General features: G+C 55.1%; 1 protein-coding gene across 1 annotated transcript; it reads left to right on the plus strand.

Annotated features, from left to right (window-relative positions):
* Positions 1 to 2,144: 2,144 nt before the first annotated feature.
* On the plus strand, positions 2,145 to 24,493 carry TNKS1BP1 (tankyrase 1 binding protein 1, 182kDa). The gene is made up of 12 exons (XM_011998705.1): positions 2,145 to 2,241; positions 2,536 to 2,694; positions 3,783 to 4,416; positions 6,302 to 6,371; positions 10,247 to 11,608; positions 13,582 to 15,743; positions 21,313 to 21,679; positions 21,916 to 22,066; positions 22,197 to 22,333; positions 23,092 to 23,249; positions 23,532 to 23,604; positions 24,051 to 24,493. The coding sequence occupies exons 2-11, from the start codon at positions 2,601 to 2,603 to the stop codon at positions 23,590 to 23,592; spliced, it is 5,196 nt and encodes a 1,731-aa protein (XP_011854095.1). The 5' UTR covers positions 2,145 to 2,241; positions 2,536 to 2,600; the 3' UTR covers positions 23,593 to 23,604; positions 24,051 to 24,493.
* Positions 24,494 to 25,294: the final 801 nt, after the last annotated feature.

A 25,294-nucleotide genomic window follows, 5' to 3' on the forward strand; every position in this document is an offset into this window, starting at 1 on the left:
TTCGGCACGCCCCCAGCCACCCCAGTCCGCCCCCACCTGATCGACGTCTGCAGCCCACCGTCTGTTCGCCGGCTGCTTCACAGCCCGCTCACAGGTCCTCCGCTTCTGCCGCCACCGCCGTCCCCTCCTCCTCCTCCATCCTCTTCTCCTCCTCCTCTTCGGCTGCCGCTGTCCCTTCTGTGTCCAGAGCTCCCCACTGGGCCCCTCCAGACAGCCCATTGCCCGGGGCTGTTCCATCTTCCCGTTGGCCCTCCCTCTTTCCACCAGTTTGCGTGCTGTCCCTGCCGACCTCTCTAGCCTTCGATCCGGCTGGAGATCCTGCGGTCCATAGGGGCGACCCCGCCTGCGCCGAGTCCCCTCCGGGGCTGGAGCTGCCCAGCCCTTCTGGAGGCCTTATCTGCCAGGGGTCAGTTCGTCTCTACCCCGCTACCCTCTACCTCCGGGTCTTTTGAGGGTGGGGAGTGCTCAGATCCGCTGCGATTTTGCAGCTTCTGGCCACAGCCTTGGTGGCCTTGCTCACCTGGGGCTCCTGGCTGGGGTCTCTGAGTTGCTGTGGCCACCTCCGCACCTGGGGACTCTGAGCCCGCCTTCATTGCTGCAGCCCCTCATACCGCAGAGGGGCCCATCAGAACCTCAGGTGAAAGGATTTTTTTGATTCTGAGCCAATTCATTTCCATGTCCAACCACCCACACTATGTCCCTAGTAATAATGTTCAAGGACAAGGAAACAATCTTGTGTTTTAATTTTATTTTTTCTATCATGTGCCCCTCCCCCCACCACACTTGGCCTGGCTCTGCACAGTTATTCACCCACCCACAGTGGGCAGTCTTCCGTGGTGGTTGACTGACCAGTGGGTTGACAGTACTGGGTTTCTCTACTGTCTTCATACCCTTTCCCATCTTTGAAATCCCTGGGGCAGGGTTAGCGTTAGGGGAGAGGAGTTGGATTTTGCAGAGGTTGAGCACTGGGATTTGGTGCTGTCTTCCCAGACCAGCTGGAGTGGGTGATTTTAAGTGAGGCAATGCCCCTTGCAGGTTGGAGGGTTGGGTTGTCCTCAGGGCTCTGCACACTGGGTGAGGGAAACTTCCCCCTTGCATGAGAGGTGCAGGGCCCTATTCCCCAGGGTCTCCATGTTTTTGTGGGTGGGAGAGTGCTTCAGGAGCCAGGATGGGAACTGAGGAGGTGGTGGAGTATCTGAAGAACAGGTGACAGGGCTAGGGCCTGGGAGAGTGAAGGAATGGTCTGGGAATGCTGGTAGCCTGGGGTCACGGAAGAGGAGGAGGTGGTTATCAGGATATTAGCTCATTGGTGACACTGAATGGAATCACAGTAATCATAGGCAACATTTATTGAATCCTTATTATGTACTAGTCATTGTGCTAAGCAGTTTTCATGTACTATATCACGTAAGCCCCCTCAGGGTCTCAATAATCCCATTTTTCAGTTGGAGACACTGAGGCTTAGAGAAGTCACACGGCTAGAAAGTGGTAGACCCATCCAGCCTTGAATCTTGGTATATCAGACCCTGAAGCTCCTGTGGCAGGCTTCTACCACAGGGCTGTGCCACTTGGTTTAATTTCTTCTGTTCCCCTCAGAACTCCTTAAAGCCAACCCAAGGCTGGTGAGTGAAGCCCACATAGCCCCTTTTCATAGGCTGTGGCTGTTCCGCCCTGACTCTCTTGGAAGGTGGAGCCCCAGGGAATTTTCCCCCAAGTCACTCCACCCCCCGGATATTCTCAAGCCCTGTCCCGTTCTCCCAGCCCAGGCCTGGGCCGGCTCCTCCTTCCTCTTGGCTAGGCTCTGGAAATCCAGTGGGAGGCCATTGCTATGGCAACAGGACTAGGCCCTGGCTTTACCTCATCAAATTCCAAGCTGAAGCCAAGCGATTGAGAAATTAAAGAAAAAAATATATTCCAGATGTTTACTTTTTATTCCTTATTTTTCCGTGTTTGGATGAGACAGCTCTGAGGGAGGGGAGAGTGGGGCAGGGATGTGGAGGGAGAACAGGGAGAGGGGGGAGAAGGAACCACTCCCAGCTTTGGGAGGGAGGGAGAGAGGGAAGGAGGGTGAGCGGGAAGGGGGAGGCAGGCAATGGGGCGGAGCCCAGGTTGGGGAGGAGCGGGTTTTTCCCGTCTCCCGTGAGGTGATTCACAGAGACTTCATACTTTGCAACTCTCTAGCTCTGCTTTGAGTAGACACCTCCAGCGGGGCCGTCCTACCCAAGGGGCACTCTGGGGACTGTAAGTGGGGTGTCTTGGAGAGTTTGTCAGAGGAGGGAGCAGTGAGTGACTCCCTGAAGTGCTAGGACTTTGGGGTTAGAAGATAAGAATGGGGAGGATCTGGGAAGAGTTGAGGATATGGCTGCTGGGAACCTCCCTTGACCTCCTCCACCCTCCCCACCCCCCCACCCCCTGCCCCAAGTTCTCTCTTCCTGTCCCACACTCTGCCTCTGCTAGAAATAGGAGACTTCTCTCTGCTAAACCTACTGGCAACGCCCAACTCTTTTTTTCCTTCTCTTCTCTCTCTTTTCTTAGGTCTGCAGCCACCCCGGCTCATACCTCTCTGCCTCCCAACTCTCAAGGAGGGTCTGCCGCATGTAATGAAAGTGTCTACTCTCAGGGAAAGCTCAGCCATGGCTTCCCCACTGCCCCGGGAGATGGAGGAGGAGCTGGTGCCTGCTGGCTCTGAGCCAGGTACCAATGGGTGCAGGGTGGAGCTGGGTGGCTGGGAGGGGGTGGGAAGGGCAGAGGCTGCCCCCTCTTTCTGTCTTGGGGGGTGGTTGAGTGATGATTCTGTTGAGATAGAGAAGGAGTACCAAGGCAGTGCAGGATGAGTGTGAAAGGTTCTCAGCTTCTCTTGAGACTCTTCAGAACTGTTTGGGATCATAACTTTCTAACAGGTGTAAGAGTAGACAGGGACCTTTGAGATGATACAGATCAAGCTGCATGCTTTGCAGAGGGGGAAACTGAGGCCCACAGGGACAAATGGAGTGTACAAGTGGGAGTTTGAACCCAGACCTCCTGGCTCCTTGCATAGACTCTTTTCTTATATTTAGCCAAATGTGTAGGAGGTAAAGGATTCCATCAGGAGGGTAGTGGATGAGCTTACTTCCAAGGTCATTTAACTTTATATAGAAGGTAGGTTTCTGGTCCTGTTTTTTTTTTTCTCCCTGTAGCAGATTTACTTTTGTTTGACTTAGGTCAATAGTAAGTTTGCATTCCCAGTCACACACCAGATGACAGTGGGGAGGTGGCCTGGGAGTGTGCTATGACTGGGGGAGGAGGCAGCCTGGAGGCAGGATAGAGAAGCTCAGCTGAGATTGAAAGTTTACTATGGTTGATAGAGAAGAGTGTCACATAAGGTGAACCAACTAGATTGGGAATATGGGGGCTGACTGCTTGATAGGGGCAGGCAGGCGTTTGTCTGTTGTCTCTTTTGTTCATTCATTCTTTTGTTTGATTATAACTTATTATTAAACTTATGTTAGCTGCAAAATACAGTACAGGAAGAAATAAGGTGCCAGGTGGGTCCTTACATAGCTTCAGCTTAAAAGGGGAATTGGCTAAAACATTTTGGGAGTTTGAAGAAGGAAGAAGATGCTTCTGGGATGTGTGTAGAAAATCAAGGAAGGCTTCACGGAAGAGGTGGCATATGACTTGTGTCTAGAAAGATGTGAATATTCTTAAATTGGAGGGTGGGAGATGAGGTGGAACAGGAAACAAAGGAGTTCTGCTTCCTGGTTCTTCTGACAGCTCCCCTGCCAACCCTTTCCTTTTGGTAGGTGACACTCGGGCCAAACCCCCTGTCAAGCCCAAACCCCGGGCCCTGCCTGCCAAGCCAGCCCTGCCTGCCAAACCCAGCCTGCTGGTGCCTGTTGGGCCTCGGCCTCCCCGGGGTCCCCTGGCTGAGTTGCCTTCTGCCAGGAAGATGAACATGCTGGCAGGACCCCAACCCTATGGTGGCAGCAAGCGCCCGCTTCCCTTTGCACCAAGGCCTGTGGTCGAGGCCTCCACTGGAGGAGAAGCCATCCAAGAGACTGGGAAAGAGGAGGCTGGGAAAGAGGAGCCACCCCCTTTGACACCCCCAGCTCGATGTGCCGCCCCAGGGGGCGTACGGAAGGCCCCTGCCCCTTTCCGCCCAGCCTCAGAGCGCTTTGCGGCCACCACGGTGGAAGAGATCCTGGCCAAGATGGAGCAGCCTCGGAGGGAGGTCCCTGCCAGCCCTGACCGCCTGTGGGGTTCCCGCCTCACCTTTAACCACGATGGCAGCTCGCGGTATGGCCCCAGGACCTATGGCACGACCACTGCTCCCAGGGATGAGGAGGGCAGCACCCTCTCCAGGGGACGGTCCCAGGAGGAGCCAGTAAAGCCTGCAGCCGAGTGCCAGGAAGAGCACAGCAGGACCCCTGAGGAGAGGTGAAGGGTGGGAGGTTGTATGTTTTGTGGCAGCCTGGAGGTCAGGTGGGGTGGGTTTGGGTGGGGGCTGGGGACCAAGTGCATGGCCCCGTATAGGGTTGTGACTTTTACCCGTAGATTGGTCGTGTGCCGTGAATACAGGCAGATCCCGATCTAAGTCACAAATCATTCCCCAGCAGATGGTGTTATCATTACTGTATGCTTTTAAAGTTGTAGTTTTCGTTACAGAATTGATGTAGGTTTATGTTAGAGAGTTCAAGTGTATAGTGCAGAAGTGTAATAGACAATAGATTTTTTTTTTTTTTTTTTTGAGATGGTGTGTTGCTCTTGTCACCCAGGCAGGAGTACAGTGGTGCGATCTTGGTTCACTGCAACCTCTGCCTCCCAGGTTCAAGTGATTCTCCTTCCTCAGCCTCCCAAGTAGCTGGGATTACAGGCGTGTGCCACCACACCTAGCTAATAGTTTTTTTGTATGTTTAGGAGAGATGGGGTTTCATCCTGTCGGCCAGGCTGGTCTTGAACTCCTGACCTCAGGTGATCCGCCTGCCTCGGCCTCCCAAAGTGCTGGGATTACAGGCGTGAGCCACCACGCCCGGCCAAGAAGTTTATTTTTAGTTTCCATATACTGAGAGCTGGCCACCAAACTTTGCCTCATTGGCATCCTGTTTGTTCAAGGGAGTATTAGATCCATTGTAGAGATGAGGAAACTGAGGCTCAAAAATGACTTCCATAGTCTCGGCAAGGTAAGAGGCAGAGACGGACATCTTGTTTGATTCCAAAGCCTCTGCTCTTAACTGCTAGCTCTTACAGTGGGCAGAGCAGTGTGCCTGTCCTGGGGTGGGCTGCGTGTGTCAGGAGGAGCAGGGCACAGTCTCTCCCTGTGAGGCAGAATCTGATGGGAGAGATAAGACAAGAACACATCTTGATTCCAGGCCAGCTAGTGTCTGCATAGAGATTTTGGCTGGTTGGAGACATTTGCATATGATAACGCTTCTCCAGAGTTGCCACTAGTGGAAAGCAGGGCTGGCCAGGAGGTGCTTCTTGGGGTTGTGGGCACGGGACATTGGAGGAAGAGGCTGAGGCATCTCAGGAGCCATCAGCTGCACAGGGGCTGTCCTCAGTGCTGGGAGAGCCAGCTTGAGGCATGGCTGGCTCCTTGGACCTTTGACTGCTCTGCTGGGCTCAGAGGCTCCCTTTCTCCTCCTACTGCTATGAGAAGCAAAGGCTGGTGTGGTCTGGGCTGAGCGGGAAACTGAGAGTCCCTGCCCTGCCCTGCCCTCTGGCCTTGCCCTTCTCTCACCTTCAAGTGTCTGGAGCCTTGGCCCCAGAGCTAGTCCTTTGCCTGTCCCAGACCAGGGTGCTGTGAGGTCACACTCTTGCCCATGCTGGGTTCCACCCGCCATCTTCCTTGCCTCCCTCACTCCAAGGAGGGCTTAAGAACAACTTCAACCCTGGAAAATCACTCTTTCCTCTTCCCCTCCCCCACTGCAGTTCTTCAAGAAGTATTGGCAAGGCAGCGGGACCAGCTGCACTCTTCCTGGCTAGAGGAGAACTTTAACTCCTTATGGGTTAAGGGAAAGAGGACTTATGTTTTTAGGAACCATTGAGAGGTCTGGGCATCCAGGATGCTTTTCCTAAAGGAGCTGGGGAATTTAACCCTTCACGCTCAGGAAGGGAATAAGCACTGTCTCCCGGGGCACTTGCCAAATGGAAAATGGACAGATTCTGTGTCCCTGATGGTCCCAGGCAGGGCTCAAGAGTAAATGGCTAGGAGGGTTTAACCTTTGGGTGCTGTTAAAGTTGCACTGGGAGACTCTCCCACATTCTCATTCTGTGACAGACTCTAACATTCCGTGCTTCCGTTTCCTGTCCTCGTCCCTCACAGGAGCCTTCCTTCCAACCTGGCCTTCAACGGGGACCTGGCTAAGGCAGCCAGCTCGGAGCTACCTGCTGATGTGAGTTATCCTCCGGTTATGAATCAGAATCACGTATTTTAGAGCTGGGAGGGTCATCTGAGATCATCTTTTCTACTGTTCAGATGGGGAAACTGAGGCCCATGGAGAGAGTGACTTACTGGAGGACTGACTGGGATTTTTCGACTCCCAGGCCAGTGCTCTTGATCACCGAAGTGGCTAAGTGTGGTTCTGGCCATAAGGCCATTCATCATAAACAGTAATGATAGTATCCACAGCAACTGCCATTGATTAAGTCCCTACTATGTGCTGGGCCTGTCCCAGGAACATTAACTGGCTCAATCCTTGTGATAGCTTTGGCTAGTAGACCCAGTTAGTCCCATGTGAGAGATGAGGGCGCCTGTGCTCACAAAGGGTAAGTAACTTAGGCTGAGGCAGGAGCTGCCGTGTCTGCCTCCCATGCTCTCCCTGGCTGGGCTGCCTTTTCTGGAGTCAGAAGCGGGCTGAGTCTTTTTGCTGAGATTTTCTCATTATACTCCCGTTCTTGAAGATGGTCAACCTGCTTTCTTGAGTAAACAAGGTACAGAATGGCCCTTTTTGCTCATACAGCCCTTGCTAGCTGGAGACCTGACTTGATTATTTATCCATCCAGCAAGCAGTGACTGTTAGGAACTGCCTGTTAGGAACTGGGTGCTGGGGATAGCTGTGAAAGTAGAGAGTGCAGGGCCGAGTGTGGTCGGGGAAGGTGTCACTGTGAAGGGCAGAGGCTGAGCTGTGTGCATGTCTGGGGAGCAGCATTCTTGGTAGAGGGCACAGCAAGTACAAAGGCATTGATGCCTTGCTGGCAAGGAGGCCAGGATGTCTGCCTCGCAGTGAGAGAGGAGTTGGGTGGTAGTGAGGACCGACGGAGGGTGGGGTTGGATTGTGTCAAGTCTTGAAGGCCTCTGGAAAGACTTTGGCTTGAGTGAGGGCAGCAGGCCATTTGAAGGGTTTGCAGGAGAGGCTTGGGATGCTGCTGTCTTAGTTGTAAAGAGTCACCTGGCCCACTGGATTAAGAATCAGTTGCAGGGAGGTAAGATCAGCAGCGTGGACCAGTCAGGGGGCTGTTGGAATCGTCCAGGTGAGAGATGATGATGGCTTGGACCCTGGAGGTAGCTTACAGTGAAGATGGGGAGAAGTGGTTGGTTCTGGATAGAATTTGAAGGCGTGGTGGAAAGGACTTTCAGAGAGATTGAGAGCACAGAATCAAGGGTGACCCCAAGGCTTTTGGCGTGAGCAACCGGAAGGATGAGTTTATGGTTGCCGAGATGGGGACTTCTAAGGGTGAAGCAAGATTGGGGGAGATGGGAGGAGTTTGCTTGTGGATTTGCTGAATTTAAGATGGCTTTCAGACATCCATGTGGAAACGTCAAGTGGATGGTTGGGTAGTTGAGTCTGGCCTTCGTGGGAAGCGAGCAAATTTGAAAGGAACACTTGGGAATTGTCAGAGTAGGGATGCTGGTGACGACTGGTTGAGATTACCGAGAGAGGGGATGGTGCAGGAGGGGAGGGCCCGGAGACACAGCCAAGGAGACTGGGAGGATAGTGAGAGAGCCCACCAAGTAGAGACAGCCTCCAGGACTGGGGGAGGGCGCCATCAGCTGTCAGATGCCGCTGACAGGTCAAGTAAGGTGAGTGCAGAGAATTGGATTGAGCTTCAGGGAGGGCATCCGTGACCTTGACGAGAGTAGTTAGGTGGTTTGGAGTGGGTTCAAGAGAGAAGGGGACAAGAAGAACTGCGGATATTAATAGTGAATGTAGACAGGGCTTTCAAGAAAATGGGTGGTAGCTAGTGAGTGATGTGGGGTCAAGAGTGGTTTTTTGGTTTGCTTTTTTGGTTTTTCAAGACAGAAGAAATTAGAGCAGTTTGTGTACTGATGGAAATGATCCAGTAGAGAGGGAAAAAAAATCAATGATGCAGGAGAGAGGAAGGATTGGCCTCAGCCCCAAGCGAGGACAGTGCCTGATAGCAGAAGGGGAGGCAGAGTGCTTGGGCTCCCATGCAGGAAGTGGGTGGTGTGCCAGTGGGGGGTTGTCGGGGTGGGAAGGGGTTCTCTGCTGGTGGCCTCTGTGTTCTCAGGGAACAGGAAGCAAGGCCATCAGCTGAGAGGGGATTGGGGGAGGTGCGGAGGTCTGACGGGAGAAGATGCTAAAACATTGCCTGGGAGAGTCATGGAGTGAATGGGAGGGGGAGTGCCGTGGGATTCTGGGCAGCTCTGGGGCCGACTTGAGGTCAGTGGTGAATCTGGAGTGAGACCAGCTGTCACAATTGTGTGTTTTTCTCCAGCCACATGCAGCTACTCAGGTGCTGGGCTAGGATTGGCCCAGCTGTATTGGAGAGCTGTATTTAAACAGGTTAAACAGTGTGATGAAGCAGATGAAGGAGTTGAGCGTTGGGTAAAAAGTGACGTTAATGGTGATAAGAAGAGAGGTAAGGGTATGAGGGGAGTGGGGGACAGTGAGAAAGAATGAGGGTTAAGGGGCTGTGCTACCAGAGGAGCTGAAAATGAGGGTATTGGGGTAATAGAGTGAGCCTTCAGATAAACGGTGGGGGTGGGCGAGCGGGATACTTGGGATTGAGGTGATGCAGAGGGTGCAGCCACTGGTAAGGCTGAGGTCTAGGGTATGACCTTGAGAGGATGGGTCGCACCGTCACTGGGGCAGAGGAGGCCAACGAACCAGAGGCTGGAAGGGTTGCATCTGGCTATGGAGATCACTGTAAGCTATCACAGCAGTGCTGAAGAGGGTTACGGTGATCCAGCGGTTATGGTTTTCAAGAAATGATGGGTGTGTAAGGGTTGATAACAAGAAGGAATTGTGGGCGCTGTAGTTTAAGGGCACGAGCTTTGAAATTAGAACGTTGTAGAGGGAAGTAAGCATGGAGGGAACAGAAGGGACCTTGAGAAGCAAGCAGGACCCTTTATTTTGCCCGGTCCTAGTAGGTGATGATGTGGGAGAAATAACTGCATGGGAGAAGGCGGCCAGGGAAGCGTGACCTATGTAGAGGGCAAAGGTCAGATGGAGCCAGACTTGCTTCATTGTCTGGGGACAGGTGGAGTGCCAGGTGCTTGGTGCCTCGTTTGTCCCCCTGTTCTCTCCACGTCCTCCCCACTCTGCCCCCATCATTCCATGAGTCCTATGCCGAGGGGCCAGTGAACACATTTCCCTTCACCCTCACCTAACTGGGAGACGGGCATTGTGGCCACCAGCCCTAATGTACAGATAGGGAAGCTGAGACTCAGAGAGACCAAGTGTCTGCCATACGTGAGGGAGGGCACATACTGGTAAGAGGCAGTGCTGGGACGGCTCAAGCTAGGCACTGTCACGTCCCCCAGTGCCTTTTGCCTGGGTCCCATGGCCTTCCTGTTGCCTTGGCACCTCTGGAGTGGCACGAGGAGCACCCCGTGCGTGCTGTAGCCACTCCTGCGACTGCTGTGTAGCTGCACTGCACCTCGAGTCCTGCTTTGAGGCGAAACCCTCTCTCCCCTCCCGACTCCCACATGCCGAGATGCCTCAAGAGCCAGATTCTCCATGTTCCTTTTCCCTTTATAAAGCAGGTGTTCTGGACCCCGAACTGTGGCCTCTGAGGAGATCCTCAGATGAGCTTCGGGTTGAGTGGGTCAGGGGTTCCAACCACCTGAAATGGTAGGAATAAGGCTAGGTACATTCTGGGGGAGAAGGTCTAAAGGGGGCTCTGTGAGAAGTCCTGCCTTGAGTCGTCTATGGGGCCTCTCCCGTCTGTCCTGAGAGGAGCCCCTTAGGTTCCAGTTTCCTCCTCCCAGCCTGGGAGAAGCTGACTTGCGGTCTGTGTGGGATTGGAGGGGACCCTCCCCACCCCACTGAGAGGTGAGTGACGGCTCTTGACCTTTTTCTTGCAGATGTCCAAGCCCTGGATTCCCTCAAGTCCAGCCCCCTCCTCAGAGAATGGAGGCCCTGCCAGCCCAGGCCTCCCCGCAGAAGCCTCAGGCTCAGGCCCTGGCTCTCCCCATCTTCACTCACCCGATAAGAGTTCTCCCTGCCACTCGCAGCTTCTGGAAGCCCAGAGTCCTGATGCTTCCCAGGCTTCTCCCTGCCCCGCTGTGACTCCATCAGCTCCAAGTGCAGCCCTGCCTGAGGAGGGCTCCCGCCACACCCCTAGCCCCGGGCTCCCTGCTGAGGGGGCTCCAGAGGCCCCCAGACCCAACAGCCCTCCCCCTGAGGTCTCAGAGCCCCACAGCCTGGATCAACCCCCTGCCACCTCGCCCCGGCCCCTGATCGAGGTGGGTGAGTTGCTTGATCTCACTCGGACGTTTCCATCTGGCGGGGAGGAGGAGGCCAAGGGTGACGCACACCTCCGCCCCACCAGCCTGGTTCAGCGCCGATTCTCTGAAGGTGTGCTCCAGTCACCCAGCCAGGACCAGGAGAAGCTGGGGGGCTCGCTGGCTGCCCTGCCCCAAGGCCAGGGGAGCCAGTTGGCCCTGGATCGTCCCTTTGGAGCAGAGTCCAACTGGAGCTTATCACAGTCCTTCGAATGGACCTTCCCCACGCGGCCCTCGGGTCTGGGCGTGTGGCGGCTGGACTCCCCGCCTCCCTCCCCCATCACTGAAGCCAGTGAGGCCGCCGAGGCTGCTGAGGCTGGCAACTTGGCCGTTTCCAGCAGGGAAGAAGGAGTGTCTCAGCAGGGGCAAGGGGCCGGGTCAGCTCCAAGTGGGTCAGGAAGGCCTAGTTCCTGGGTGCAAGGGGATGATCCAAGCATGTCCCTCCCCGAGAAGGGCGATGGGGAGAGTCAACCTCAATTCCCAGCTGTTCCCCTTGAGCCCCTACCTACAACTGAGGGCTCACCTGGGTTACCTTTGCAGCAGGCAGAGGAGAGATACGAGTCGCAGGAGCCCTTGGCTGGACAGGAGTCCCCTCTCCCCCTGGCTACCAGGGAGGCAGCCCTGCCCATCCTGGAGCCGGTCCTGGGGCAGGAGCAGCCAGCACCCCCTGACCAGCCCTGTGTTCTCTTTGCTGATACCCCTGAGCCTGGGCAGGCACTGCCTATCGAGGAGGAGGCCATGACCCTAGCCCGGGCCGAGACCACCCAACCCAGGACAGAGGCTCAAGACTTGTGTAGGGCGTCCCCCGAGCCTCCGGGCCCTGAAAGCAGCTCCCGCTGGCTGGACGACCTCCTGGCTTCACCACCACCTAGTGGTGGCGGTGCAAGACGGGGAGCTGGATCTGAGCTGAAGGACGCACAGTCCCCAAGTACCTGCTCTGAGGTGAGAATGGGCATAGGGAGAGTGGGACTTCTGGGGACAGAGGCCAGGGCTTGGGTGGGCTTCATTCTTTGAACATGGATTTTACGTGTTGAGAGCTTGGGCTGTGGTAGCGAGCAAGGCAGCTGTGGACCTGCAGATCGTAGCTCTGCAGAACCGCACAGGACGGTGTGTGGGGTTTCGTGTGAGGCTGTATCCCAGCTTCAGCATTCGCTAGCTGATTGGTCTTGGGAAGAATGTGCCTTAACTGCTAAGCTTCAGAGTGCTTTCATGATAGTAGCGCCGGCCTCTTAGAGTTATATTGTGGGTAAACAAGAGGGGGAAAGCTCTCAGTACAGTGTGTGGCAGGTGCTGAGTATTCAGTCTCTCATTATGGGAATATTGTTCAAGGCAAAATAGTGTAGCCATTTAGAGCGTGGGCTCCTGGGTTGGTCTCCTGGCTCTGCTTTCCTTTGCCCAGGTGTGACCTTGAAAGAGTGACTTTTCTGCCCTCTGCCTCAGTTTCCACATCTGTAAAATGCGGATAAGATGAGCTCTACCTCCAAGGGTGTTGGCAAGGGTTCAATGAGCTGTGATGTCTAAAGTGCTAAGAATAGTGCCTGGTTCATCCTAAGTGCTTAATACGTGTTGGCTTTTACAAACGTTATTAACACTGAGCTCCAGACCTGCTTTGTAGACAGGCAGCTGGGCCTCAGAGGAGGCGAGCCTTGTGCAGTTACCCAGCAAGTTGGTGGCTGGGCCCGGGCCAGCGCCGTTTCCCGGCCCAGTGCCCTTTCTCCTACCAGGCTGCCTCTGAATTTAAGGGCCGGGGGCCAGGTGGCTTTTGAAATTTATTTCTCAAGCCGGGCCTGGGCTGTAAGGGGCGGGGCTGCAGGAAAGGAGGAGCCAGGGGGCCTCTGGAGGCTAGGGGGCGGGGAGGAGGAGGAGCAGGAAGGGGTTAAGCTGACTCCTGCAGTAGGTGTGTCTGTCCCGGGATGTGGGTGACTCAACTGGCTCCTGGGCGGGGCTGCCCAAGCTGCAGCTGCTCCGAAGGGAGCAGGGCCAGGGTGAGGGAGAGCCAGCGCTGCCGGAGCCGTCGGACAGGTCCCAGCGTGGGGAGCAGCCCAGCCCTATCCCTGCGCCCGGCTGGCCGCACCCAGCAGCCCCGAGGCGGGCGGGGGGCGGAGGGCCATGGCCCAGCCTGGGGACGGGGAGGCCAGCATGTCTGTCCTGGAGCGGCTGCTGGCCAACGCTGCGCTGAGGGATGAGGCTGGCCGGCTCCGAAGCCCTGAGCCCAGGGCTCTCCCGCCCACGAGGGTGAGTCAGGGAGCGTGAGGTGGGGGTTGGGGTGCAAGAAGCCCTGGCTGGGATTTTCCCCTGTGCTAGAAGCTGCCCCTCCTGTCTTTCCTGGGCCGAGGTGAGGGCTGAGAGGTCTTCCTGGGGAGGATTGAGCAGACGGCACTTTGGCTGGGGAAGAAGGGGCTGGGTACTTACAGGAGGATGGGGGTCAGGTGGGGCGTGGGGGAGGACGGGCTGGAAAAGTTCTCATTGGTGTTGGAACCTTGCCTTGCAAGGGAGGTTGCAGAGAGGCTTTGAATCTTGACCTCTCCTAATCAAAAGGAAAGTACATCGCCCGCCATTCCTGTGTGAAGACCACTCCTCTCCTGGCTGTTAGCCGAGTATTGCCCAAGAGTTGTAAACATGACCATGGGACCATCGATTGAGTGCCCACTGCATGCCAGGCATTATGCCGAGTGCTTGGTCTGAATGATTTCGTTTAATCCTCTCACACCGGCCCCACGCAGTAGGAATTATCTTCATTTAAGGATGAGGACGCTGAGGCCCCGAGTGGTTAAGTTATTTGCTCAAGGTCACACAGCTTTCTGTGGCCAAAGTGGGGCTTTCAGGCACTAGGCAGTGCTGACTCTGCTGGATTGACTCCCACCCCGATTGAATCTAATCGTTGTTTCTTTGTCTGTTTTTTTTCTTATTCCCAGGGACTCCTTGGCTGGTCCCAGAAAGATCTGCAGAGTGAATTTGGGATCACAGGAGACCCACAGCCCAGCAGTTTCAGTCCTTCCAACTGGTGTCAAGGTGCTTCTCAGAACTATGGCCTTGGGGGTGCAAGCCCTAGAGGAGACCCAGGGCTCGGAGAGAGAGACTGGACCAGCAAGTATGGGCAAGGAGCTGGGGAAGGGAGCACCAGGGAGTGGGCCAGCAGGTGTGGCATCGGCCAGGAGGAGATGGAGGCCAGCAGCAGCCAAGACCAGAGTGAAGTGTCTGCCCCAGGGGTGCTCACAGCCCAGGACTGGGTAGTTGGAAAGCCAGCCCAGCTTGGCACTCAGCGGAGCCAGGAGGCAGACGTTCAGGACTGGGAGTTCAGAAAGAGGGATTCCCAGGGCACTTACTCCAGCCGGGATGCGGAACTCCAGGACCAGGAATTTGGGAAGAGAGATTCACTGGGTACTTACAGTAGTCGAGATGTAAGCCTTGGGGACTGGGAATTTGGGAAAAGAGATTCTCTGGGTGCTTATGCCAGCCAAGATGCCAACGAGCAGGGCCAAAATTTGGGGAAGAGGGACCACCATGGCAGGTACAGCAGCCAGGATGCCGATGAGCAGGACTGGGAGTTTCAGAAGAGAGATGTGTCACTTGGCACCTATGGCAGCCGGGATGCGGAGCCGCAGGAACAGGAGTTTGGGAAGAGCGCTTGGATAAGGGACTACAGCAGTGGTAGCAGCTCCAGGACCCTTGACGCCCAGGAAAGAGGCTTTGGAACGAGACCCTTGAGCTCTGGGTTCAGCCCCGAGGAAGCCCAGCAACAGGATGAGGAATTTGAGAAGAAGATTCCAAGTGTGGAAGACAGCCTTGGAGAGGGCAGCAGGGATGCTGGCCGGCCAGGACGGAGAGAATCAGGGGGCTTGTTCAGTCCTAGCACTGCCCACGTGCCAGATGGGGCACTCGGGCAGAGAGACCAGAGCAGCTGGCAAAACAGTGATGCTAGCCGGGAGGTGGGAGGGCATCAGGAGAGACAGCAGGCAGGGGCTCAGGGCCCTGGCAGTGCTGACCTGGAAGATGGGGAGATGGGGAAGCGAGGCTGGGTCGGTGAGTTTAGCCTCAGTGTTGGCCCCCGGAGAGAGGCAGCATTTAGCCCAGGGCAGCAGGACTGGAGCCCGGACTTCTGCATCGAGGCCAGTGAGAGGAGCTATCAGTTTGGCATCATTGGCAACGACAGAGTGAGTGGTGCTGGCTTTAGCCCTTCTAGCAAGATGGGAGGTGGTCACTTTGTGCCTCCTGGGAACACCACAGCTGGCTCGGTGGACTGGACTGACCAGCTGGGTCTCAGGAACTTGGAAGTGTCCAGCTGTGTGGGTTCCGGGGGCTCGAGTGAGGCCAGGGAGGATGCCGTGGGACAGATGGGCTGGTCAGGCGGCCTCAGCTTGAGAGACATGAACCTGGCCGGCTGTTTGGAAAGTGGAGGGTCTGAAGAGCCCGGGGGAATTGGAGTTGGGGAGAAGGACTGGACTTCTGATGTTAATGTGAAGAGCAAAGATTTGACTGAGGTCGGGAAAGGAGGAGGCCACAGCCAGGCCAGAGAGAGTGGCGTGGGGCAGACCGACTGGTCAGGTGTGGAGGCCGGAGAGTTCCTTAAATCAAGGGAGCGTGGAGTTGGACAGGCAGACTGGACACCTGACCTCGGGCTGAGAAACATGGCCCCAGGGGCAGTCTGCAGTCCTGGAGAGCACAAAGAGCTTGGGGTGGGCCAGATGGACTGGGGTAACAATCTGGGCCTGAGGGATTTGGAGGTGTCCTGTGACCCAGAGTCTGGAGGTTCTCAGGGGCTACGGGGATGTGGGGTGGGGCAGATGGACTGGACCCGGGACTTGGCACCCCGGAATGTGGAGCTCTTTGGGACTCCGAGTGAAGCCAGGGAGCATGGGGTGGGCGGGGCCAGCCAGTGCCCAGAGCCCAGCCTGAGGCACAATGGCAGCTTGTCTCCTGGCCTGGAGGCCAGAGACCCCTTGGAGGCCAGGGAGCTGGGTGTTGGTGAGACAAGTGGGCCAGAGACCCAGGGTGAAGATGACTCCTCGTCTTCCTTGGAGCCACACCCTGCAGACCCTGGAATGGAGACAGGAGAAGCCCTCAGCTTCGGAGCCAGGTAACGAACGGAGCCCCCCCAAGTGTGGGAGGGAACATGTGAGGGTTATCCAAGAAATTGAAACCTTTCTGAGGAGGGAAGAAACAGTTTTTCCTGAGAACTTTTAGTGTTTGGAAGATTGAGACATTTTAGACTAAGGATTTTTAATTCTACTTAAAAAAATTGAAATATGATACACATACAGGTGAGTTCTTTTTTGGAAGGATGACTAATGTGTTACTTTTGCAACCAATGTTTGAGCTTTCTTGGTGATTTAGAATTGTGACTGTGATGGGGAAATGGTGCGTGTCATAGCTTGGATGGTTTCTGGTGGGTTCTACTCTTGTACACAGTAGCCGTTCCGCAGGCCTCTCAGCCCTGAAGCCACAGGTGGTTTCATAGGTGTAGGGCAGAGAATTCTGTGTCTTCTTGGCTGGGGCCACCACAGCCAGGAGTGGAGTGGACAGTGGCACCCACGGGTTCTCAAAGAGGTTAGGGACTTGGTGCTTCTTGCCTGTCATGAAGCCTGGAATAGCAAGTTCAAGAACCTGAAGGGAATGGGGACCTGGCCCCATGACCTTGGCCTCTATGTGCAAAGTTGCTGAAAGAACTTTCCAAAGGCTTTGCAAGCCAACCACAATCTGTTTCATGGATGTTTTAAAACCAGCTGAGATGATTTTGCAGCTGAGAAAGGTGCTAAAAAGGCATTGCATCTGTTTTGTTAACATTTGCATCCATTGAGATTCGCTTTTATTCCCTTTAGTGAGTAGCACATGTTTCCTTTTCCAGCCCACAGTGGGAGCGTCTCACTGGGTATGTGGGGAAGGCAAGGGAAGTGTGGGGGTGGGGGCTTTTATAAGTGGAAGGGGTTGGTGATGGGAGGAGAGGAGCAGGAAGGGGCTAGAGAGCATCATGGTGGTCTTGGGGAGTCAGAGAGGCATTTGGGATGGAGGAGAAGGAGGGAGAGAGGAAGGTGGGCCCAGGGAGATGCCCAGGGGGGTTTGAGGAAGGGGAGCTTCCTGATGACTCAGGCTGTTGAGGGGGTGGTGATGGAGCACAGGGAACCACTGAGGCTGCATTGAGGACTGCAAGGAAGAGGGGAGGGCGCAGGACTAGGAGTCGGGAGGCCCTTGTGGTCCTGGGCAGGTTGCTGGGCTCTGAGCCTCAGTTTCTCAGGGTTTGACTCAGAAAGTGCAGAGTTCCAACTTTAATGTTCCTGGTGCAGGCGAGAGTCCAGGCTTGGCGTGGTTATTCCTGATTTCTCTTCCTGGGACTCATAGACCTTTGCACGCCCCTTGCTTAACCACACATCTTACCTCATTGATCTTCCCAGCTGCTCTGTGAAGCAGGAAAGGGATTTTTATCCTCTCCGCTGGTGGGTGGAAAGGTGGTGTGACACCTTAAGGGCAAAGAGTCGGGAGTACCTCTTTCTCACTTGCTTATGTTAACTGCTTTCAGGTGTGGCCGCTGTGGGACCCACAACTCTCTGCCTTTCCCTTCTGTGTGGGGTGGCTCTTGAGAAGTGGAAAGTGATCATCTTGTTCCCTTAGTTTAGGATGGAGGGAGGTGGGGCGGGGATTGTGGTGGAACTAGGTTAGGGGAAGAGGAGGGTAGCGTTGGAAAAGCAGGGAAGCACTCAGCTCTCCGAGCTTTGGTCTCATTGTGCCTTTAAAGCACCCAGGCTTCTGTGGTTGTGTTACCATAATCTGGTCAGTGTTGACTTTAACCCGAGTTCAGGGGTTAGCCGTGGTGCCATACAGGTGAGCCTCATTGTATGCAACAGAAAGCGCGGCTCCTCAAAAGCCGAATGGAAACAGTTGCTTTAGAGAGGAGTTCCAGGGGCTTGTTTGAATTTTATGCTTTCGGGCAGCCTTTTCTGAAATGTGTCCTAAAGAATGCCAGTCTGTGAATATGTTTGGGAAATGCTGGGTATTCTATGACCATACGGAAGACTCAGTCTGTATATTAGCATATGTTAGTACCTTAAAGACAAGTAATGCACTATTTTCCAAACTAATTTGGCTACTATCCAAGAGCCTAGTGTTCTGAGCAGGGAAATTCTGATGTAGGGAAATTCTACACTATGGGCACTTTCTCTTTTTTTTTTTTTTTTTTTGAGATGGAGTCTCGGTCTGTTGTCGCCCAGGCTCCCAGCCTGAAGTGCAATGGTGCGATCTTGGCTCACTGCAACCTCTGCCATCTGGGTTTCAGTGATTCTCCTGCCTCAGCCTCCTGAGTAGCTGGGATTACAGGCGTACATCACCACGCCTGGCTAAGTTTTGTATTTTTTAGCAGAGACAGGGTTTCACCATGTTGGCCAGGCTGGTCTTGAACTCTAGACCTCAGGTGATCCGCCCACCTCGGCCTCCCAAAGTGCTGGGATTACAGGAATGAGCCACCATGCCTGGCCCACTATGGGCACTTTGTCTTTAAAGAAAATTTTGGAGGTTCCCTTTGTAATGAGAAGTCCTTGAGAACAGCTCAGAGGGGTCTGGCTTTAGGTCCATCTGCCAGGCTTGCGTTCTGATTCTGTCACCACCTCTGTGACCTTGGGCAAGTTTGTTCTCTTCTGCAGGCCTCCGATTCCTCGTATGTAAGTTAGGAGTAACTTACACCCAGTACTCACGGGGTTTTGTTAATTAGTCCTCACAAAAACTAGGGAAACTGAGACGCAGAGAGGCAGTGTGGCTGGCACCAGTTCCCGCGGCTGGTGGCTGTAGGTTTTTCTTGTCCCCCTGGGCCCAAGCCTTGCAGTCCTCTGTGGCCACCCTCCCTGTCTCTTTGGGGTCAAGGTCAGCTGCTGTTTCTCTAGACACATCTTTACAGCTTCACTCCTCCCTCATTTCAGGTTTCAAAACACTGGGATATTCACGTTTTGTAGTTCTAGCACCATGTTTGCCTCTGGAGTGGTGGTGGAGGGTGAGGTGGGATACGGTCTTGGTCCTCAGGGTACTCTAAAGTTTAGATCAGGTGAAGGGTGTAGATGTGACAAGATGAGGCACATCCTTTCTGGCCAGGGACCTGTGTTGATGATAATGACTATCCTAATTGTTGTATTTGTCAAGTGCTAGCTATGTGTTAGGCACGTATTTCTGCCAACAAACTAGAACAGTTTATGTGCTTTTATTATCCCCATTTTACAGATAAAGAAACTGAGGTTCAGAGTGGGACAAGTAACTTGTGGTCAAAGCCACAGGCATAGGAGGAGACAGAGCCTAGCTGTGTCCTGGAGGGGCAGGACTCAGCCCCTGTGTTCCTAACTACCCCTCTTTCCTGCTCCCATGCTGGGAGGGGCTTAGCTTGTACGTGATCTGGGTGCTTAGGGGTAGAAAAGCTGCTTCTAAGATGAGGTGAAGGGCGAGTAGGGTTTAGTCCGGCTGGGTGGACGTAGCTGTACTTCCTTGGGCTCTCCCCACTTGCCACTCTCCACTCCTCAGGGCTACCTCCATAGCCCACTGACCTCTGCCTGAATGGCTTGGGCCAGCTCTCGGTTTAGAAGTGGATTTTTTTTGTTGTTTTTGAGACAGAGTTTTGCTCTCATTGCCCAGGCTGGAGTGCAATGGCGCAGTCTTGGCTCACTGCAACCTCCACCTCCTGGGATCAAGAGATTCTCCTGCCTCAGCCTCCTAAGTAGCTGGGATTACAGGTGCCTGTCACCACGCTGGCTAATTTTTGTATTTTTAGTAGAAATGATGTTTTACCATGTTGGCCAGGCTGGTCTGGAACTCCTGACCTTAGGTGATCTGCCTGTCTTGGCCTCTTAAAGTGCTGGGATTACAGGCGTGAGCCACTGTGCCTGGCTGGAATGGATCTTTTTAGCTACCTGGGCATTTTACCTCTCTTTAGCTCCTGGGGCCTGCCCTCAGCCTTCTTTTGCCCCACCCCAGGGAGAGGCTTTGGGCCTGGCCTCTGTAGGCTGGGTGGGGTGCTGTTGCCGCCCCCTCCCTCCAAATCCTCCCTGATTTTAAGCTGGCTGTCAGGGTGAGCTGGCTTTGGTCCCCAGCCAGGACTGCTCCCAATTCTGCTGCCTTGCTGTACTTCTGCTGCCGCCACTGCCTCCTCCCCCAGTCTCTCCCCAGACCGCTTTAATTTCCATCTGTCAGCAGCTTGTGGAAGGACAGACTGCCACTCGTGCTGTCTCTCCCTGCCCCCTCTTCGTGCTTGGTATTGACTCACCTGCCCCACTCTCCTGCTTTCATCCCAGTGAGAACCTGGGGCCTGGCTTCCAGGCACTGCCGTGCCAGCCTTTCCCATACCTCTGTGCGTGGTATGAGTATGTGTGGGGGCGGGGGCGTGGGCGCGGGGATGCGCATGTTTGTGTCAGGTGTGGCTCTGTGCCGTGCCTGTAGACGTGGTGGGTGCGAGGTGCATCTTGAGAAGTGACAAACAGCGTACAAGCTATCTGCCTGAGTGTGTGTGATGAGTGTGAATATGTCTGTCATTTTGGGGAGTGGCCGCTGGACAGGGTGGGTAATATGAGTTAGAGAGTGTGTGGTGTACTTGTGCCGTATTTGTTTTTTGTTTTTAGATGAGGTCTTGCTGTGTTGCCCAGGCTGGTCTTGAACTCCTGGGCTCCCAAGATCCTCCTGCCCTGGCCTCCCAGGTAGCTGGGATTACGGGTGTGAGCCATGCATCCCGTGCCCGGCTAAACTGTGTTTTGAGGAAGCAGCAGACAGAAGATGCATATGCTGCATGGAGGTCCAAGGTGACCCAGCCCCTCATTTGCTTGGCAAACATTTGCTTAGTGCAGTGCATAGCCAGGCTCTGGGTCAGGTGCCGGGTGCATAAAGGCAGAAAGGGCCCCGTTTTTGCCCTTGAGGAGCTCACAGTCTATGGGGACAAAGAACCATAGGACAGAAGCAAGAACTACATGGGTTGGAGCCCAGGGCTGGTAGGGCTGAGGCAGCCATGGTGGCTGGGAGGGCGCAGGGCAGCTTCGGAAGCAGAATTGAACCAAGGGGACAGTACCACAAGGGACAGTGTGGTGTGGGGAGCTTTCCAGAAGAGGGAGCAGCTCCTTCAAAGCCACCAGCATGTGAGGGCCGGGTGTGTTCTGATGGTCCCCGGTTGCTCTGTGAGCTTGGGGAATGAAGAGGCATGACATGGGGACTGAAGACAACAGGAGTCCAGAGAGGCGGGTGGGCCAGTACCCGGCTCACCCCAAGGAGTGTGACTGCCCGAGCAGATGGCCCTGGGAGGGAACACATTGCCAACATCCAACAGCAACAGCAGCAGGAATAATGGCTGCTCCTTCTGGGGTGCGTACTGACCAGGAGTGCGCCAAGTGCTTTAGATTCTTCTTCCATCCCTGCGGTGACTCCGTGCAGTTAGAGGAGCCTGAGCTGTTTCCAGGGGAGGGGGCTCACCCAAGGTCTCAGGGATTTGAACCCACCAGACGGGCTCAGCTCTTCCCCTGTGTGCTGTGTTGCTCAAGGCCCTGACCACGTCCTTCTTGAAGGAGTCTGGAAAAAGCATGGGAAGGAGGGCAAGGGAGAGTTTGGGGGCTGGGGGAAGGAGCTTGTGAAGGGGGCTTCAGGGCAGGGAGATGGGGCCTCACGGTGATCTTGTTCTCTCTGTGTCCCCTTTACAGCCCTGGCAGGTGCCCAGCCCGCCCCCGGCCCTCCGGCTCCCAGGGCCTGCTAGAGGAGATGCTGGTAGCCAGCAGCTCCAAGGCGGTGGCTCGGAGGGAGTCAGCGGCCTTGGGCCTTGGGGGCCTGTTGGAGGAGGAAGGAGCCGGGGCAGGTGCTGCCCAGGAGGAGATGCTGGAGCCTGGCAGGGACTCTCCACCCTCCTGGAGGCCCCAGCCTGATGGTGAGGCCAGCCAGACAGAAGACGTGGATGGCACGTGGGGCTCTTCAGCAGCCAGGCGGAGCGATCAGGGGCCAGCACAGACTTCTCGGCGGCCCTCCCAAGGCCCTCCCGTCAGATCCCCCAGTCAGGACTTCTCCTTCATTGAGGTCAGTGGAGGGTGAGCCCAAGACAGTGGGTAGGTGAGGGCGATGCTGCCGGAGCCCCGTTCCTGGAGCTTCCCTGAGCAGTCCCAGTCCAGGAGGCAGAAAGCGGGTGTAGGTGCGTCACGTGAACGTGAAGCTCCGGCTGCAGGAGGGGTCCAGCTCCTCCTGGTCAGTTGCTGTTGAGGGGCTTCCGTGGGATGAGGCAGCAATGGCAGTGGTGTCGCCGTTGTCCCAAGCAGGACACCGAGATCCTCGATAGTGCCATGTATCGGAGCCGTGCCAACTTGGGGCGCAAGCGTGGGCACCGGGCCCCAGCCATTCGGCCTGGGGGTACCTTGGGCCTGTCGGAGGCAGCAGACTCGGATGCACGCCTGTTCCAGGACTCTACGGGTAGGGCTGATGTATTATTTGGTGATGTCTCTTGATCTCTGGGGCATTAGGCCAAGCTTGTGCAGGGACTGCGGGTGGGGGAAGTCTGGATGTGCTGCCTTTTCTGAGCCCGTTCCCTGGGCCTTTGCAGAGCCACGGGCATCTCGGGTGCCATCTTCAGATGAAGAGGTAGTGGAGGAACCTCAGAGCCGCCGGACGCGGATGTCCTTGGGCACCAAGGGGCTGAAAGTCAACCTTTTTCCTGGCCTGAGCCCTTCAGCCCTGAAGGTACCATCTGATCATAGCAAACATGTCCAGCCATCTGGCCAGGTGGCCACCTTGCATGCTGTCTTTCTTCTTTCCATCCATCAATTAATTCCCCTGTCCCCCTCTCCCATTCCTCCTCTCATTCTCGTCTCCATTGAGGGCTCCAGAAGATCCCTTTGTGCCCCTCTGGGCCCTGTGCTGTGTGCCTAATGGGATGGAAAGAAGAACAAGACGTGTTCTTGTCCTGGAAGCTCAGGGGCAGTGGGAGACATGACGCCCGTGATTAGCCTGGATGAGGGAAGTTCAGGTGTCCCTGAGGAGAGGCACAGATAAGGGCTGGGCCTGTTCAGAGAGAGGAGTTATTTCCTAACAACAGAGTGGAGGGGAAGGGGAAGGGAGGGTGGATTGGAGAAGGCCTCCTGTAAGTATTTGATCTTAGCCAGAGGCAGGCACAGGAGTTGGCTCCTGGAGCCAGGGTGGTGGGGTGGCATTGCAGGCAGAGGGAACAGGGGTGGGAAGTCACCACTGGCTTTGTCCCACCCAGTTTGTCTGAATTCAATCCTGCCGTATCTTTCCGAGGACAGAAAGGTGTGCAAGGCGTAGCTCAGTTCTGCGGGAAGTGCATCTCTCAGTGACTTCCCATCCTTTGGGGTGAAAGGACTGCAGAGGGGTCTCTGCTTGATTCTGGGGACTGCACACTCTTGAGATAAGGTCTCCCCACCTGAGAATCCTACTGCCTGTCCCACTACTGTGTGTCTGCATCTGGACTTGTTTCTCAGGCCAAGCTGCGCCCCCGGAATCGCTCAGCTGAGGAGGGGGAGCCGGCCGAGAGCAAGTCGAGCCAGAAGGAGTCTGCGGTCCAGCGTTCGAAGTCCTGCAAGGTCCCAGGGCTGGGGAAGCCCCTTACGTTACCTCCCAAGCCAGAGAAGTCCTCAGGGTAGGTGACCTAAGCTCTGGGCATCCACTGACCTCACTGTATTACCCCGATGAAAAGGGAAACTCCCACTTCACAGAAGAGGCAAACGAGACTCAAAGAGGCACCTCAGTTGGACATGCCCCAGATGAACGGTATGGAGATGGTGTCAGAATTTGGGTCCCTGCAGCCAGGCCCCAGACTGCCTCTTCTGGTTGGAGGGTGGTTTCTGTCCCTATCGCGTCTGCTTGTTTTGTTCAGTTTCCTCAAAGTTTGCATTCTGAACCTTTGCCCTCTGCCTCCTAGGTCAGAAGGATCGTCGCCCAACTGGCTTCAAGCCCTGAAACTGAAGAAGAAGAAGGTCTGAGAAGTCACTGAGGTGAGGACGGGTTCCTGGGCTTGGATCCAGTCTGAGGAGGGCCTGCCCTGAAGGCTTGGGAGGCCTTGTGCCCCTTCTGTCCCTTAGTTCCCACCCCTTTCTGTGGGAGGTTAGAAACAGCAGGTGCAACCAAGTTCCAGAGACTCGGTGGGCCCTTGGCTCCCCTAGATTTTGTCCACAGGGAGGTCAGGGTGTTGTCTGGCCTGGTATGGAAGAGGAGGAGGGCCACCATCCTAGCCTGCCTCTCTTTGCTCAGGGATAGTCCCCCCATGCTCCCTGGCTGGACGGAGAGTGGTCAGCCAGCCCTTCTGGTCTGGGGCCCTGCAGGCACTTACCAGGCTCCATGACCAGGCTTAGCAGGGGGAACCAAGATGGGTGTGGGGGAGAGGAAACTGAAGCCTCCACAGTGTCCTTCCCTGATGTCTTTTCCTCCCTTCCCATTGCAGGTTCTTCCCACCTGGCAGTCTCAGGCAGTGCCCATTCCTGTGGGGTCCCTGGGTGAGGAGATGGCTGGAGCCCCACCATGCCCCAGGCTGCAGCCTCTGTCCCCCTCCACCTCTGAGGAGCATCTGGGGAGGCACATTTATGCACTTTGTATCACCTTCCCAACACCCCCCACACCTTCCCTTCCCTGGATTTCGTCACTAGTGGTTGAAGGTTTTATCCCTTCCTCTCCTTCCCTCTCCCTTTCTGCTTCCTTCTCCAGCCTCCCTTGGGTTTTCTTTTGATACCAATTTATAGCATTTTTTATAAAAGCCTTTGATTTTTATAATGGGTGGGACTGTACCCCTGCCTCACCCCAGGTCGCCCTCTGCCCCGCCAGGTACCCCACAGAGACCAATGACATTTTGCCACTTGAAACAATAAATAAAGTTTTTTGGGAATTGGTGCTGTCCAGGTGGTGGTGCGTGGTCATGGCTACCCATCTCCTCTTCCAAGGCTGCAGTTGGAAAGTGCTGATTCCCACTCTGCCCCACCAGGGGCTTACTCTGACATTGAATGTGTCACTTCCCTTTTACTTACCTCACTGAGAAGGGTATATTGTTTACGATAGGCTGGTCAAGAATTCAGACACCCCCTAAATCTTAGTAGTTTAACACAAAAAGGTTTATATTTCATCCATGACACAGTCCAGGGTAGGCTGGTGATAGGAGCACTCTGCACCTTGAAGTCATTCAGAGCCCAGGCTCTTTCCCTGTTGTGGCTCGGCCATCTTCAGGGCTTGGAGTCTTCTGCCACATCTAATGGAGAAAGGGTGAATCTTTTGTGGGAGACACTCTGAGTCCATTCAGGCTGCTGTAACAAAACACTGTATACTTGGATGGCTTATAAACAACAGACACTTGTTTCTCACAGTTTTGGAGGCCAGGAAGCTGAAGAACAAAGCACTGACAGATTCAGTGTCTGGTGAGTACCTGTTTTCTGGTACATAGAGAGTGCCTTCTTGCTGCATCCTCACATGGTAGAAGAGACAAGGGAGCTCTCTGGGGCCTCTCTTATAAGGGCACTAATCCTATTTGTGAGACCTCCAACCTCATGAACGAAACATCTCCCTTTGTTGTTGTTGTTGTTGTTGCTGTTGCTGTTGTTGTTGTTGTTTGAGAGAGTCTTGCTCTGTCACCAAGGCCGAAGTGCGGTGGTGCGATCTCGGCTCAGTGCAACCTCCACTTCCCAGGTTGAAGTGATTTTC

The sequence above is a fragment of the Mandrillus leucophaeus genome, unplaced genomic scaffold, assembly GCF_000951045.1.
Source record: "Mandrillus leucophaeus isolate KB7577 unplaced genomic scaffold, Mleu.le_1.0 Scaffold578, whole genome shotgun sequence".
Classification (NCBI taxonomy): domain Eukaryota; kingdom Metazoa; phylum Chordata; class Mammalia; order Primates; family Cercopithecidae; genus Mandrillus; species Mandrillus leucophaeus.